General features: G+C 41.4%; 1 protein-coding gene across 10 annotated transcripts in view; it reads left to right on the top strand.

The window, feature by feature from the left end:
• The window catches only part of DLGAP1 (DLG associated protein 1), a 300,538-nt gene that overhangs the window by 225,825 nt on the left and 56,398 nt on the right, over positions 1-18,315 (top strand). For all 10 annotated transcript variants that reach the window (XM_053396460.1, XM_053396464.1, XM_053396455.1 and 7 more), the window contains 2 exons: positions 3,285-3,462; positions 8,096-8,336. In XM_053396460.1, the coding sequence (XP_053252435.1) occupies positions 3,285-3,462; positions 8,096-8,336 (419 nt within the window). The remainder of the gene's footprint in view (positions 1-3,284; positions 3,463-8,095; positions 8,337-18,315) is intronic.

The raw sequence follows: 18,315 nt of genomic DNA, 5'->3' as shown, positions 1-18,315 counted from the left end.
TGACTAGTAAACTTGAGGCTTATTCCAGCTATTGTGTCTTTTGTTGCTCTGGAAAGTTCTGCACTTCTGGAAAGTTTTGGGCTCTTCAAATGATTACTTGACAATTTTCTTGGGGTGAAGGCAGACAGTCATTTTAAAGTGAGTTGGGAGTAGTTTGAATATACATTTTCTGCGTTCTGATTTCATTTCAGGAGAGATAAAATGTGTTCAGACCACCTCCATAATACAGTGCCTATCTTAATTCTTTGGATCCTTGCATGTGTGCACAGGAAAAGAGAGAGAGACAAACAGAAATCAATTAATTCCCCCTCTTCTCCCCAACCAGATATAATTCTGTAGCGGAAATGACAAGTGGGCAGAATGATCAACGGTTTTTGAAATGCATTGCAAACAAACATGTTTTTACTTGTCATGGCCACTGATTAGTATGCACATTTTAAAATGCACAATTAGTATGCATATTTGTTCAGGAAATATATGAATTGCAAATGGAAAACTTGATTTAAAACAAAAACTAAATCAGCAATTTAATTTGCTTAGATTTAAATCCTTCCTCTGTCCCAGTGGCAATCCTTTTTTGTTTAGAATATATTTGGGTCATTTCCAGCCATAATTCCATCGTTAATAGTGAATGGGATATGACCAACAGGTGACGAATAGCCACAGGCTGGATGTGGCAACCTTATCCTGCCTCCATGCAGCAGCTCTACCAAGCCTACCATCCACCTTGATGATGACACCCAAACACGTTCTAAACAAAACAAAGCCATTGCAAGATAGGGAAGATGGATAAAGCTGATGAATGAGTTATGGGGCAGTAGTTTTAGCCTGCCATTTTGCAGCCCTACCAAGTTTTAGTCAAGATGCAGAGAAAAAGTTTTTAAGAAAAACAAAATTGTTTCTAATATTTCAGCGTTTCTTTCCTGTGCTCTGTTTCCAATGCAAACTGAGGGAGGAGGCTAGAGCCGAATGAGGTCAGGATCCATTGAGGCTGAGCTGCTTTCCCCTCCCTCCCTCCCTCCCTCCCTGTAGCCTTCTCCTCATCCCTTGCAGTAGTGCCTTCCACCTGTGCCATCTCACCCTCTCTCCCCATAACCCACCACAGCACAGGCCGGCCACTGTAGTGCTGGTGTGCCTGCACTGACAGTGGGGATGCAGCTGAGGAGGCATTTCTGGACTCCAAGGAATTTGTGGCACTGCCTGCAGGCAATGCATTCCTTGGAGGTTGGACGTGCCCACCCGCTTTGTGGATCCTGCCTCCCAGGACAGCCACCTCACTTTACCTTGGCTCAAGGGCAGGTGGGCTCTGTTTAAATAATAGAGTGAGCCGCACTTGACAGGTTTCAGTCTCCTGGGATGGTTTGCACCTTCCACCCTCACCCAATCAGTGGTCCTGGATCATTGTTTTGTAGTAACTATCTCTAGGGACTATCTATGGATTACCTCTGGATTAGCATGTGCCGATCAGCTTTGATGTTTTCCCGAGGAAGTACATCCTCATACAGAACCTCACCCTTTCATGTAAAACTTGGTTCTCACAATTATCTGTACTCTACATTTCCCTGCAGATAGAAGCATATTGATTACCTCCACTTCAGTCTCTTGTATACTTGTCAGAAGAACCTACCCAAGAAACACATTGGTTTCTTATCACATTCATTTAATGCGACCTTTTACCAGACAAAGTTACTTGGTCATGGGTGTTGTTTCACCTGTGATAACTGGTATCATTGTTCAGTTTGGTTATGTACAGTGGTACCTCGGGTTACAGACACTTCAGGTTACAGACTCCGCTAACCCAGAAATAGTACCTCGAGTAAAGAACTTTGCTTCAGGATGAGAACAGAAATCGGGCTCCGGTGGCAGCGGGAGGCCCCATTAACTAAAATGATACCTCAGGTTAAGAACAGTTTAAGGTTAAGAATGGAAGTCCAGAACGAATTAAGTTCTTAACCTGAGGTACCACTGTAGTTTTTAATGTGTTTTATTTATTTTTATGACTACTTTGCTATGTTTGCAATTATGTAAATCTTTTCATATTGTAAGTCGCCTTGAGCATTGTTTTAACTGTGGAAAGGTGGCATACAAATCAAATGATGATGATGATGATGTTGTTGATGATGATCTCCAGTACTTATTGATTCTATGGATGTATCCCATAATTTAAGAACAGAATGAATCACTAAGTAGCAAAGACCTCATCTGCTACCTGTACAAATCATTGCATATGTTATATAAGCTACAATTCATACGCAAGTATAGCTACAAAAATTTTGCAGGTATGTGCTGATGACTGCTGTTGTGAGGGGGTAGATAAGCAGGCCACGAGCCTTTTGACATGAACTTAGCAAAAGGATACTTTTTATTTTCAAGCGTAGAAAGACATCAGTGCCAAGAAATAATAAAAAGGTATTCGGCAAGACAAGTATTCATGGTATAGCCTTTAGAAACATTAATATTTTATATTAATAATGTTTCTAAAACACAGGATTGGCTATTCCATATATATATATATGCTACCAAATGTCTATTTCTGCCCCATGTCCTTCAGGAATTGACTTAATATGCCACAGTTTTCATTAGCTGCTCAGTTCTACTGCCTTCCATTTCATCAGTTCAGAATTCCATGGAAGTTACCTCTATGATATTCTTTAAGGATTCATGACTTGTTTCTGCAACTGCACTTCTTTATTTCCTCAGAGCAGTGATCAAAATCACAGGAAGATGGATCACACTTTAAGCACTGAATACAGTTCACTTCTCAAAAACTAAAAAAAAAATCATGCTTTTTTAAAAGTCAATTTATTTTTATACTTCCCTCACTTAAAAAAAAGAGGCACCTATTGCAGTCTCATTGTGTTAAACTGATGCTATTGCACTGCTTGTCAAGATGCCATGATGGAACTAACCACTTGGGCGGTTATTACAACAAGAAGCCTTGCTTTAGACTGTGCTGTCAATAATTGTAATGCAGATGATGCTGTTGTGACAGGCTTGTCCTTAGAATTAGAAGGAAGATGACTTGAGCAAATGAACTGGAACAGCCCACTTCCTCTACTGTACTGTACTGAATTTATAAATGACATGAGGATACTTGGTTTTTTTTCGTGTGCAGTGTGTGTGTGTGTGTGTGTGTGTGTGTGTGTGTGTGTGTTGGGGGGCTGTACATTATTTTGCTTGGAACCTATGTTCACTCATGTTGCAAAGTATTGTCAGTGCTGATCAGCAGTTAGAAACATAGATATGATGGGATGACTTCTTCCTGCTTTTTTTTTTCCTTCAAGGATATCTAGTGAACATTCTCCAAAGCTTCAGATCCGAAGCCACAGTTACTTGAGGGCAGTGAGCGAAGTTTCAATCAATAGGAGTTTGGATAGCCTGGACCCTGCAGCTCTGCTTACTTCTCCCAAATTTCGTTCCCGGAATGAGAGCTACATGAGGGCCATGAGCACTATTAGTCAGGTGAGTGACATGTGTGCAAAACTGAGAAAACAAGGTTGGCATCAGTTGCCAGCCTGAGTAGTTCTCAAGTGAAAGCAAATATGTGATTAATTGCATGGCTAGATTTTTTAAAAACACTTGTTTAAAACCAAATCCTCAGTATTCCATCCTGCTCATGATGGGGGTATGCTGATAGAAACAGGCTGGATTTTAATGGGTGGGTTGACCAGGGGCAGCAAACAGGTTTAACCACCACCTGAATGTAGTTCAAAATTGTGCTCCTTCACTATTTTCCCCTTGAAATGTTCACAGTTGCCATTTACATCTACAGTCGTACCTTGGAAGTCGAACGGAATCTGTTCCAGAAGTCTGTTTGACTTCCAAAATGTTCATAAACCAAAGTGTGGCTTCTGATTGGCTTCAGGAAGCTCCTGCAGCCAATCAGAAGCCACAGAAGCCCCATTGGATGTTTGGGTTCCAAAGAACATTCGCCAATCAGAACACTCATTTCCGGGTTTGCGGTGTTTGGGAGCCAAAACGTCCGAGTACCAAGGCGTTTGGGATCCAAGGTAGGAATGTATTAAGAAAAGTAAATCACTTTGATGAAAAGTTTTGTAGTTAGTGCAGGACAAGCCACAGATGGTGGCGCTCCAGGGAAATAGGTATATTTTGTTCCCCCTCCATTTGTTCATCTTTTAGATAACTTGCTTCTTTATTCCATTTGTAGCCCATTTCAAGACTGATTTGCATGCATGTTTGATCGGTATAATATAAAGTGAAAAATTTCCATGCATGGATCTGTTCAGACTCTCACATTAGCTGAATGGGCAGTGATGTCACAAATATTCCCACAGTTATTGTTTCTAAAAACAACAACAACCAAGGTTAATGCAACACTGGCTGCGTGGGTAAGTGTTGCCAACTTTACAAGTAAAAATGAACCGTTTCAGCCATGGAGTGAGTTGTTGAATAGGTAGCCTCAGGCAGATTCTCTCCCTGTGATCACACACACACACAACCCAGCACCCCATCCCTGGGTAATTTGAAATATGTTTGAGACTTCCTCCCAAAGTATGAGCTTTTCTCCTTGAGAAAATGATGCACCCAGTTGAAGTTACTATGAACAGAGCCAACCTAGATGCCTTCCTTCTTATCTGAGCTCCTTTCATTGAATACATACTGTAATGGCTTTAGGGGTTGCTCGTGCGTAAGTTACCGCCGCTCTGGGCTAGGTTGCCTGGTTAAACCGTTTCTGTCTGGACGGCCATCCACTCCGTGGCTGTTCAGTCGCTAGCAGAATCCGTCAGTGGGCGTTTCTTGAACCTCTTCCAGCAAAGAAGTTCTTTGACACCAAGTCGCCGCCTACTTTCCCTGCGCGGAAGTCTTCTGCGCAGGGTGGGTGTGGGCAGCGGAGGACCTGTGCTCTCCTCGCTGGTCTCCTGTGAAGAGTCCTGGAGCCTCCTCTCTGCTTCCCCCATCGACCCCCCTCTATCCCTGGTGTTGCACTGATTTTCTTCCACAGCCGGAGACCTGCCTCTCTCCCTGCTTGGCCCCTCTCCAGCATCGCTGTGGAGCCTCGCCTCCTCCTCTAGTTCCGATGGCTGTTCCCTGACACATACATACATATTTTAAATCTATGCTGCCTTTCCACAGTTCAAACCATGCTCAAGGCAGCTTACAACATGGAATATTTATATATAAGTGCAACACAACAAAAGAGGTCATAAAGAATAACATGAAAAAGAAAACACAACCAAACTGAACAATTTCCACATAAATCACAAAATTTAAAGATACAAAACACCGACAGTAAAATGCCCACCCAAGAAAAGCCAACCAGTCAAACAACACCCCAGCCCAAAAGTCTGTTCAGCAGCCTCAGTTTTTGTAGCTGGAGTCAGTCAGGGCCCTGCCTTCCCACGCCAGGTGGGAAAAGGCCTGCAAGGTAGAGAGCAGGTCTTTCAGGACTCTCAGCCAAGATGGAATATACCTGGGATCTCGATACACCAGCAGCACAAGCCCAAAACTACAGAGTACAAATGTTGAAGCCTTGTGATTTTCCCCTCTCAATTATTTTGTGTGGCTTACTTTCACTATCTGAAGTTTTCATAACAATGTGCCATATTCATCATTGTTCACCCTTGTTGTGCTTGTTTTATGTCTAGATTTTAATTATTTTGTTTTTGTTAATTTCTTTGCCCCCCCCACTCAAAAGGTAAAGAAATGATAAACATAAAACACTTAAGTAAAGTTTTAAAGATATTTAGTTGCAATACGTTTATAGCTTGAAAATAAGTAGCCTGTTAATTATCTGTGGTTGTGTACAGTTACTTGTGATTTCATGTGTCAATACTGTAATATTATCTGTGTATTTTTCTTATGGCTGCAATATGATTCATTCGCTTCCCTGTTAAACAGAACAAGCTTATTTTCACCTATGACTGGAGGCTTGGAAAAGCAGATTCCTGCATTTTAAAAGTCAGAGGATAAATGATTCAAATGTATATTTCAAACCTTATCATCAAGACCCTTTCTCTCTCTCTGGGTAGGCTGACACATGGTTTCTGAGTACTTCAAGTTGGCAGTACTAAATGAATTCATTCCTACTTTACCAATACACCCACTGCTAGTGTGAAAGGCGGAAGCTTGAAAGCCAGCTGGCACAAAATAACTGAAGAGAGAGGCATTTTTATTTAAGGAACCGAAGTGTGCATGCACACATACATATTCGCAAATGGATTCTAGTGTGATGGTGCAGGATAATTTTCCCCTGCTAAACTACAACCCACCTGTAAACCTTTGGGCCCACAACGTGGTTGCCAGCCTTGCTTTTTGAACACAATGTGACACAACGGCTTATTAAGTGGTTGAATTCTGTTTTGTCTTTGAATAGAAACCATCTGTCAGGCCCCCCCCCCGAATCTTGGCTCAAAACTCAGTCATTTAATAGCTGTTTGTGTCACTCGTGGCAATGGTTGGCAGCTTTTAGCTTGCTTGAGGGTTTTTAGAGGATCACTAGTGGGTCTTAGCAGAGCAGTCAGAAATTCTTTCATTGACATTAAGCATTTAGGGCCAAGATAGATGTTATGGGAAATGTATCATCAAAAGCAACCGCATTATATTGCATTTCATTCTCCTTCTACCCCAGGTAACAGATATATCCATTGTAATATCATAGCATTCTGTGTCCCTCACTCCTGCATCACAATGTGGGCTGCCAGTGATGTTGCTGTGAGACGTGGTGCTTGTGGTGAAGCAACATTTCTAGATGTTACGGATGGGAAATATAGAAACGGATGTGTGCCAGTCATTTTCAGCAGCAGATATGCATTTTCCATTACATCTTGTTTGGCCCTTTATTATTTGTTTGCTTCCTTGCTTTGAAATTTGGGCCCAGAGGCAAAAGAATCCCAATTCCTTCCCAGGAAGAGCCCATCACATGCAACTTATGGCAAAGGAAAATGCTAACGGGCAGGCAATTAAAGACTGGAGTGTATCTGAGTAAAACATTTGCACACTGCAATCGACAGTGAAAGGATTAGAAATGAAACAAGGCCAAGATAATGTGTTCATCAGGACAGAGTCACTAGCCATTGTGGCTAACATGCTTGACTTGAATGTGGTAAATCCATGTTCAAATCCCCACTGAGTCATATTGAATGATTTTTAGTTCTTAGCTTGTTGTTTTTTATGTAGAATCATGTTTTATCCAACAAACACCCCATTAACTTGATAACTTCTGCCTGTATAACAGGACCTCTCCCTCTCCTTTCTTCGTTCCACCTGCACACACCCCCCAAAAAAAAAAATCAGTTTTGGGTTTCCCCACAACCCTCCACAGCAGATTGGAGGCAGGGACAGGAAGAGGAAGTCCCATTGCACAGGCAGAAGACCTTCCACTAGCAGGATGACTTTGCTCAATACAACCCAGTTTGTTTTACTGAAGCTGTGATTTCGCGTTTTATACTTTGCATTTTGTCTTATTGGTTGTTTCACCATAATAAACAGCTGACTGAGCAACTTTACATGCTGTTGTGTCAAATGCTTTAATAAAATTCAGGCTATTTAGGCAGCTTAGAAACCAACTATGATACTCTTGTTTTTTTTAAAAAGGAACTTTTAAAAAACCTTTTCTCTCTTTCTCTCTCAAATGATGGTGCTTTGAGATTTTATTCTCTACAAATTTCAGATTAGAAATTATCCTTTTAATTTAATTAAAGCTGACACCAGTGCTGGAATATGACTTTAAAAGCTTGGGGGACTTAACTGTGGCTTTGCATAATTAAGCTTTCAGCTGGTTCTTTGCTACTTTGCCAGGATAGATTTTTTGTGCTTGATATAGGCAGTTTCCACCATATTCTAGACACTAGAGAATAAAAAAATGCAAAATAGTTAAGCTAATACTCTTTGGTGCTGGATCATGCATGTGTTTCATCGATATGTATGTATGTTTTGAAAGCTGGAGTGATCCAAGAGGAAATGAGTCTGGTAAAATATATCTTCTTACCTGTTTTGTGATGCTTTATCATGGGGGTGTAAAGTTTTACATGGGGATGTAAAGTTTTGTTCTGTCTTTCCCCCTTTGGTATTAGATGGTAATGCAAGCTAGACAGGTCTGTTGGATATAATTAAACTGCCTTCTCTTTGCCTGCAGGTGAGTGAGATGGAAGTAAATGGTCAGTTTGAATCAGTCTGCGAGTCTGTATTCAGTGAGCTAGAGTCTCAAGCAGTAGAGGCCCTGGATCTGCCAATGCCAGGCTGCTTCCGCATGAGGAGCCACAGCTACGTGAGAGCCATCGAAAAGGGCTGTTCCCAAGATGATGAATGTTTGTCACTGAGGTCCTCGTCCCCCCCACGCACAACCACCACTGTGAGGACCATCCAAAGCAGCACTGGTGAGTAACTTACAAAACAAATAAGACAGAAGTGGGCTCAACCGAGGTACCATTGAACACTGATTCCCAGCATTGTCCCCGGAGACTGCTCTCAGTTTTCCACTCTTTTGCTTGGAACTCTCATAGGCATTCCCAGAGCAGAAACACTGAGAACAGTGTAAAAGCCTCTGGTTTGCTTCCACGGGTGTGTGGAGAGATGAGCGAGTCTGGGGAAAAGGTGGATTAATGAGGAGAACTGCAGAGAGATAAAGTTGTACATGTGGAGAGGGTGATGGTATGTGTGCTCCAGAAATTTGAAAACTTTATTATTTACCTTTTTTAAAAAGAAGTGAGTACAGTATTTCTCACTAATAACATTTCATGAATACACATTTATTCTTGGCAATTTCCTATCACTTTCATAACACATGTTTCATAACACATGTAAGATGAGTTCCAGATTGCGTCTTCATGCTGTTGGCACACAAACTTAGTGTATGTTTTCTGAATGCCCACATTGTATGTACAATATAGGAATTGTAGCTCTCTGTGTACTGCTGTGCATTAAATGCCTTTCAGACTGAATTTCAGATTATTGTATAGTTGGGAAATGTGCAATATATAGAAATTTTCACACTGACTAGCCCAACAAATGCATGTGAAAGCTGTACAGGGTATGTGACAGCAATATCAGTTATCCCACCCCCAATCTATTCTCAGCATTGCAAGCCTGTGTTTGGTATGTAGAAATCCTTCAAATCAGATTGTTTCAGACAAAAATTGAGCCTGTTGTGGTGAACAGAAAACAGGGATAGTTCAGAACAATAGAAAGGGTTTGTTTGTCTTTCTACTCATCTGTAGGAATGCATGATGTACTCATACTTGTGTAACTTCTAACTTTTTATATGAGGGATAAATTAGTGTGCACTCTGGCAATGACCTTGCTATTTGAAACTCAAATACAAATGCGGAATTTAAAAAGGTTTGCGTGATTTCATCATTCAATAATGACACTTCATAGATTCACTGTAAGGTACGTGGTATGCATTATCATCACGATACATTTTTCCATCCAGGCTTTTGGCCTTCAACTTGGAGAGGTTTAAATATTGTGGTCTCTTTTAGTGAGAAGGATATGTTAGACCAGGCATAGGCAAACTCCGGCCCTCCAGATGTTTGGGAATACAATTCCAATCATCCCTGACCACTGGTCCTGTTAGCTAGGGATGATGGGAATTGTAGTCCCAAACATCTGGAAGGCCGGAGTTTGCCTATGCCTGTGTTAGACTGATTGAGATATATAAACTAGAATATATTTTCTAGTTTAATTTTTGTGTTATGTTGCAAGTTGCTTTGAGCTTAAATTTTGTTTAAAAAGTAACTAGTAAGTCCTAATAATAATATCTTCTAACAACCTACACTGGAGAGTTGCTACATGATGCCCACTTGGCTTCTTTCCTGTTAGGATAGAACCAAAAATAAAGAGAGAGAGAGAGAGAGAAAAGGAAAAGAAGTTTCTGGGTGGTGTTCAACTAAGTTTTACTCAGAGTAGAGCTACTTAAATTAATGGACCTAACTTAGAGCAGACCCATTTAAATTAATGACTGAGTGAAGCTTAGTTGAATTCCACCCTCTGTGTTTAGGTGCATTCTGGAATTGCTCTTTTGCACCGCAATGAAAGTGATTTGAGAACGTTTCTCAACACAGATCTGAACACAAATCTTCTGCTGTGGATTCCACCCACAGTATAATGACAAGAACATCCTGAGGATAAAAGGCAAGGGGAAATGCGCTCATGAGCGAAGATGAGTCAGGAAATGGAACCATGGACACTGTCAACCCACAGGCATCAATCCCATCAGTGCTGGTGCCTTACCTGGAGATCTACCTTTTAGATGGGCTGAAGCACAAAGAGATGATGTCACTGCTGTACTCTGATGCCTTGTTCTTCTAACAGTCCTTCCCCCTACTTTCCTCCCCACCTACCATGGCCAGCAAGACTCTAATTTTCTACCATAGCAGGTTCAGCAGGAGGCTGTTCAAAGGGACTAGTGGAAGAATTAGGCGGGAGAGATTGTAGTTGCAGTATCACTGCCTCAGAGCCCTTAAACATATAGGCACCCTTTACAGCCAAAGCATTTGACATTCCTCATCAATCGTTCCCAGATTTAGGAGAGAGGTTGTGGCTGATGAGCTTTGCAAGAGATTTCTGACATTATCAAGGTTTGTTGGATTCAGTGATGCCTTGCAGCAACAGATTTTCAGTGAAAGACCTTTTGCAATATAAAAAACCCCATAGTAAAACACTGCTTAAATCTTTAAGCAACAAAGCACTTATAAAGTCTCCATTGTTGCTGTTCAAAAGAAAATGTGTGTGATGCCATATGGGTGTGTGTAAAAGGCGGTCATCACCCTAAAACATTTGTTGCTCTTCCCACATCAAAGCAATTGGAAAGAAGAGGATTATTGGCCTGTTACTGTAGAAATATAATTGGAAATGGAAAAGCATAGGTTTTGCTCTAGGCTCCTGTGGGCAGAAAATGCTCAAACTGAAATTGCTTAGAGCTTTATAGACTAAACTCATCATGTTGAACTTGGCTCAGAGGGAATAGGAAGTCAATGCAGTTGTTGAAAAATTAGCTTAATACCTTCAGCTTCCTAGCACCACTTAGCAGGGTGACAGCTGCATTCTGAACCAGATGTGATTGCTGAACGAGCTTCAAGTGCATCCCCATGTGGCTTGCTGCAGTACTTCAGGCCAGAAGTGGCAAAGGCACATAATGTCTGCACCTGAAAGAAAGTGCAGCAGTTGCAAATTTAGTTGCCTTTTCTCAGATGATGAAGTTTCATCACATGCATACAGGCTCAGTCATACTGACTCATGCTTGCCCGGTGCTATCTCCACTGATTCTACCTTAAGTTAAGGACCCCATTAAAACTGCCACCTTTTTGGTTTTTAGGCGCTTTTAATTTCTTCATTAACAAGTGAGGAGCGGGGAATCAACAGATGCAGTTTTCCCCATCATTGCATTTCCATGCAGACTGTAAATGAGTTGTGACACAGAAGCTGTGCAGGAAAATGTTGGCAACATTAGGCTCTGCAAAATTGCTCCAAGGAAGTGCTTTCTAGGAATATAGCAGGCAAAGCTATAGTACTAGTCCTAGTGGTCTTGCCATCATTACTGCTTCAGTGTTAAAGAGTGAGCACCAACAGCATCAGAGAAGTGCATCTGGTTTACAATGAAGCATAAAAGGAACTTGGGCTCGAGCCTGTAACAAAATGGTTATCTGTGTCCACTGAGAGTTAAAATAAATGAATGCAGGAATAGTTCTATACAGGTCTAGCTAAAATAACACAAAATTGAGAGAGATTATATGTGGTAGCCTCCCCCAGCTGACATACATTGGCTTTTGGAGATAAGCAAGACAAAGTTTCAAATTTCCTGAAGTGAGAGATTTTCAGCGACTATCCATCACGAATACAATGTGTTGCCATTGAATCTAAAATAGAACGACCTTTCCAAGGTCACCTACTCATTAGTAAGGAGGAATGTATTTTCAAATCTAGTTTGAAACTATATAATGAACCCACGGAGCAGATCACGTCTTGGACTTACATGAAAAGACAGGAGGAACTGAACCATGCAGACTCTTTTGACAAACAGTTTTTCAGCTTCCCCTGAACATATCTTAAAGTTTTACCCTTACTTTGCATGAAAGCTGTAATAAATTATTTTATGCCCTCTCTTTCCCTGGGTATTCCACCTGCTTGGTGCACTGTACTGTGAGCTGGCCACGGATACTGAGTGGAGCAATCGTATTGCAAAGTCCATGAGTTTGAACACAACTAGCTTTATTGAATCTGGTGGAGTCAAAGTGTAAGTTGGGGCTCTTTGGGGAAATATGGATAGTTGCCAGAGAAGGCCTAGGCTCTGTTCTGACATCTCCAGTGGGAGGCAATGACAGTTCACACGGCGCAAACTGCCAATCTTCTTTTTTAAAAAAAAATACTTATTGCTTTTAAAGATTACAGAAAAAGAAGAAAAGAGAAAATTTAAAGACAAACGAAGAAAGAAAAACAAAACAAAACAAAAAAGTGAAAAAACACCACAATACAATACAGTATACAAATAATATAAACCCCAACCCAATCCCATTAAGCTAAACACATAAATAAATCTAAACAAAACAGTTTAAAATACATCTCTCCTTTTCCATATTCTATCCTTCATTTCCTTGTTTCCTCGACTTCCTCACATCTCCCTTTTTGTATTCCCGTTCTTCTAATTATTTCAGCAAATCCTTTCAATCTTTCTCTGTTTTTTATCGTCTTGTAAATAACATATTTTTTAACCTTATTTCCCTTTAAGACTAAATTACTTATCTATTCTTAACTTCTTCTAACATTTCTACTAAATCCATATAATAACATTCCACGATTTTTCTAACAGTCATTAATTTCGCAAAATTTCTAAATATAAGCTTTAGCTTCCCAATCTTCCTCCACCCTCTCCTCTCCCTGGTTTCGGATTCTGCCAGTCCTTTCCGTCAAATCCATATATTCCATCAACCTGGAGATCTTATGTCCGAGGCTCTTAATTCTTTTCCAAGTCCCTTCTGCGGATCTTCTTCATATTCTTTGATGCTCAGGAGCAAATCTCGGGGAAACTACAACCAAACAGAATTTTTGTTCCTTCTGAACAGCTCAGCCAAATTTCCATATTTGAAACTAAGGTCCATAGGGTATTTCAGGATTCCTCCAAGTCCATAGGCCCCCACAGCTTCAAGCTCCTCCAGGCCCCAACCCATGTCCCAGATGTCAGTTAATCCCTGGATGAAGGGGTCTTTCCAACTTTCGTTCTTCAGTCCAAGCCAGGGTCCCATCCTCAAGCTCTGGTTTTTGCTAAAATCAATCATGCAGGGCCTCCATTTGTAATCCTCGATTTGCCTCTGTAGAACTGAGGATCCTTCTTGAGTTACTTTAAGTTTCACAATGGCATCTTTCTCCTTTTCCTCCACCATTTGTCTTGCCAAGATATTTTCCTGTACCAAGTCCATGTTGTTACTTGCTTTTTGATTCAAGTTAGTCACTTTCTGTTCCCGGCTGTCAAGTTTGAAGATCATGTCATCTACATTTTTGTGCAGCTGTTCAAGTGAATGATTTATTTTGAGTAATGCAGTCACAATAACTTCTCCTATCAGCATTTTGAATAGTCCAAGGTCAATCTCTGATTCTCAGAAACTTTATCTTGCAGCTGGAGTTTACCCTGTTACACTCCTGTAACAGTTTCACATGCTCCCTCTAGAGGGAAGCAGTTTCAAATTGTATCAGTTCTTTCAGTCACAGAAACAGTTTCGATTTTCAGTTATTTTTTCTCCCTTTAATAAACTCAGAAGAGATCAATGGAAACAGTATCTTTCTAATTTTAAGTATCTGTCAAATCCGTTCTGTCAGTGAACCTTCCCCAAACGTCATCAGGCAGACCATCCCCAGGTTCAGAGCAGTAGTAGTTTACTTTTCCCTCTCTCCTGCAGGTTCTCCCTAGGTCCACAGCTTCCCCGCCTTCTCCTGCTTCCAAGGGGGGTTTGATCTTTTTAACCAGTGGAATTTTAATCCTTTATCCAAAAACTTTCAGAGACTTTAGTTTGTAATGCCTTTGCTTCAATCTATTTACAAAAGCGGGAGGCGGACTTCCTGTTTAGAGCCTTCCCGCTACTTTGCCAAATTAGAATATTTGAAGATCCAAATTTTCCAGTCTACTCATGGGTAGTTGTTTAAAATCCAATTGTCCACAGGAAAAAGTCAGCGCTCTCCGGCAACAGCAATGCGGCTTCACTCTGTGAAAGAAGCAGTCGATTCAAAGCACCGCGCCACTCACCCCACGTCGCTCCGGATCCCCAAAACAGGGTTTCCCCGCGAGTAGGGGAGGCGCAAGAGGTGCCAGCCGAATCCCAAGTTCACAGGCTTCTCCCGCCTGTGATTTCTGTGGGTCTCCACCTTCGCTGTGGCGGTCAGACCCTGCTTTTCACGGAGCAAGTTCCTCCCAATCGGAGGAACTCCGCCATTGCCGGAGGCGTCAACCCGGAAGTCCTACACAACCTGCCAATCTTCTGAAGGCATAATAACAGCTGTCAAAGTTCCAAAATGCACAACAATCAGCCAGCTGAGCAGAGGGCTGGCAAAGAACTTTGCAGAGCAGTTCTCAAGTGCTAGATAAACAGCTGGCTGTCATGTGCTTGGGAAATGCTGCACAACAAGGCTCTGCAGGCCCTTCTAATCAGCAATGCCTGCAAAGCTCCTTTTGACCAAGCCATCTTTACGTGGCATCATATTTGATGTTGGGAGTAGACAGGTGGGTGTGGCTTGCCTAAAATAGTCTAGCAGGCCAAATCAGAAGGCCTGGCAGATCAGATCTGACCCATAGACTGGAGATTCTCTACCCCTCATCTAGGCAGCAAAAGGCATTAGCACAGTACAAGGACACCTTGAAGCCAGGCAAAAGCACTCAAGAGTTCAGAGCAGGACGAGTGAGGAATGTGGCCTTGGGGGAAGCCATCAGTAGGGGAAAGGTTCGGAGGGCCATATTTAGTTGAGATTCCCCACATGTTCTGCGTATTTATCATCAAGCAATAACTTGCAGGTGTTTCAGCACCACGGACAGAATCATACCTCTCCACATAGCAGCAAAGACATAACTTTTTGCTGGTTAAGTCACACATTCCTCAATGAACCATCCCCTTTTGAGTAATCATGCACATACACAACATAAAGTGTCTCTAAGTTTCTGCTCTGATAGGACTCCGGTTTCAGAAAATGTCCTTCCTCTGGAGATAATTCTTGTAAGCTAGTACTTTTTCAATTTCATCTTTCAGGGCAGACTCTTAATTGATTTTGTTGACCTTTATGTTTCCTGTGTTCCAAAACAGAACACTCTGTTCAAGACAAAAGTGTATCAATGGTTTCACATAATAGCATTCCATATTCAGTGACTATTCTTAGTGTATTTCTTTGAATGGCTTTCTTTTCTTTTCTTTTCTTTCCTTTTCTTTGGGTTCCTTTGTAATTGTAGCCACAGACAGGAAAGGTTTCTTTTCCTTTTTTTTTCTCCTAATGAAGCACCTGCCATGGCTTAACATGTCATAAAATCACTCCAGAAACACCCAGTTCAGGAATCCTGGGGCCAATTCAGTGAGGTATGAAATGATACAGAATAATATAGGATGGCAACAAGATCAATTTCCCAAAAGCAGTCAGCTCTGTAGACTTAGCAGTGGACAACCAAAATTCAGTTTTGTGCAGACAGAAGGGCCTGGCCTTTGGGGGACCAGGGTTTGGGGAAAGAGGTTTGGCTCAGTATCCATAATTATAGTAGTACTTAGGACCACATTGTAATTGAAATAAAAATATTGTGAATTTTTTAAGAAGTAGATTTAATGCACTCAATGCTTCTGCAATGCTTTCCTGTGCACGAATAAGACATTTGAAGTTATCACTGTTTCATCATGTCAGCAATTCCCAATTCAGAGTTCCCATGTTACATATTTATTTACCTGATACAGTGCATACAAAAAATTTTCAGACCTCTTAAATATGACTTTATGCAACAGTCCATAACACTAATTGCCCCAATGAGATGCTGTGGGCTATTGGGTACATGCATTATTAAGCAGTTCTCAGAGCAAACATTTTCATTTGTTTTTGTTATGCCATAAAAGAAAACCCAGAGGAAACCTACAACAACAAAAAAACACGTCATTCTAAATCCCAGAAATGATAAATGTGTCCCATCTCTCCTGCCTTGAAATTGCAACATAGTACACAAGTATAATTTTGAAGCTGTTTCAGATCCCTGCAATAAAAAAGACATAATAAGGTGGTGGGTTTTTTTTTTAATAATGCAGGGAGGAAATCCTCTCAAGTTATTGTTTATGCAGGAAAATGTAGCATTATTATTAAAGCTGGAAGTATCCCTAGTTAAAGTCGTAACAGGCAGATATCTGTTTTATGCTATAGACTTAATTTTAATTAACCCGTTCATCTGATTTCTGCAGATGTTAACCTCATTCTCTGAACCACATGATAACTGCTGCATAGAGCTGGGTATTTCTTTGAGAGGGAGTAAAATTGTTATATTATATGTAGCCAGTCAACAAGATAACCTCTATGGCTGGAGGAAGCTATAGCTGTTGCAGGTCTATTTATCTTGCCCTAAGATCGTAAACATACCTGAGACTGAAATCATTAGGGTCTCCACCTTCTGGAGCTCAAACCAGTTACAACTATTTGTTCATTCTCTGGTGTGTCCCTCTTTTTGGCAGAGCGGGTGAAGTTTTTGTTCAGTTGGGTTTTTCTGGTTTTGTGTTTTTATGTTTTTGCAAATTATGCTGTTTTAGTGAATACGTTGAGTGTCCTTAACTTCCAGCTGTACATGCTTGGAACATAATTTGCTTGCACCTGGTGTTACAAAGACATTTTCCTCCTCTCTAGATGCAGGTGGTTTGAGAATGGGAAGGGAACTTTTCAAACAACTGGAGTCTATATAGGCCGCCTTTCGATATCCTTCTCATATAAATGTCAATTGCGGCTCTTGCGCTAATGAAAGCTTAAATCTCAAAAGGCGAGCTGTAAGCTGTCATTTGTTTCCTTGTCAGCAAAATTCTTTGAGCATTGTTTTACTATAGCTTTGTGCCACTACTTAAAATCTCTGCTTTCTCAAAGCCCTGTCATTAAAAAAGGATATTCCTTGTGCCACAGGCGTTCTTAGCTTGGCCCTTCTTCTCTTAGCTTGAGACATACTGTCGTCTGGATTACGTAAGGGTGATTTTTGAGTATGAAGTATCCTTTCATGGAGCTAAGAGTTTAACTACCCGCTCTGCATCTTTCTCAAAATAAATGCCTTTCCATTTCTCGTTAAGAATCCTGTGAAGGACAAGGTATGTGCCGTGGACCAGCACTGTGCAGATGAAAAGGCTGCAGAAGATGGCAAGGACACAAAGTTGTGTAGTTCCAGCCTCGCTGTGACCATGTACAGATGAGAGCTTAATAGGTTGTTTGCGGTAATACTGTAGAGGTATCACTGCCCATGATCATTCTACATAGAACTTTCATGTATGTAGAAAAAGGGTACCCTCACCACATTCCAAGCTAGAGTCAGGCAAACTAAACTGTGCTTCAGAAGCTCATAAAAATAGATTGGTTTAATCCAACCCTGAATCAGCCCCTCTTGTACTCAGACATTGATATCACTGGGACCTCAGCAGGGTCAGAGCCCTACCTGCAAATCCCCAGTGAGCCACCAAACCAACCCTACCTGCCTCCCTATCCCTCCAAGTGTCTTCTTTCCCATTTACCTTTATTTCTGCTGTGACAGTAGTGGATGGAGGTGGAGACGGAAGTCTCTCCCTAACTTAAGGCAGCATAGCAAGCACCAGGGACTATGGGAAACCATCAGTATCTCAGTTGTCACAGAGGGGAAGGGGGAAGCCTCGCTCTTTTCCTCCTTCACCATTGCATCAGTAAAGCTTAGTGGCAGTTGGGAAATGAGGGAAGTGGACTAGGTTGGAAGGAGGCTTAGTGTACTGGCTTGTATTATCTTCTGGCTCACATTTCAGTCTTAAGGCAGAGAATAACCTTTGGGTCTCGTCATGAGTGTTGTGAGCCCACAAGCATTTCTGTTTCCAGGACAGGAAATATGCAATCCAGAGGCAGTGTTAGCCCCACTGAAAAGGCAAAGTTAATTTTCAATATGAAGGAATTGTCCAAAGGGCTAATTCAAAATATTGTGACAGTTCATTTATTTTTAGTGTTGTTTTTTAGCTAAATTTATAGCCATACACTTAGTCAGTTCATAATAAGGTAAAGGTAAAGGTACCCCTGCCCGCACGGGCCAGTCTTGACAGACTCTGGGGTTGTGCGCCCATCACACTCAAGAGGCCGGGGGCCAGCGCTGTCTGGAGACACTTCCGGGTCACGTGGCCAGCGTGACAAAGCTGCATCTGG

Source organism: Podarcis raffonei, chromosome 7 (genome assembly GCF_027172205.1).
Source record: "Podarcis raffonei isolate rPodRaf1 chromosome 7, rPodRaf1.pri, whole genome shotgun sequence".
In the NCBI taxonomy this organism is placed as follows: Eukaryota; Metazoa; Chordata; class Lepidosauria; order Squamata; family Lacertidae; genus Podarcis; species Podarcis raffonei.
This window is presented reverse-complemented; position numbering and strand designations above follow the sequence as displayed.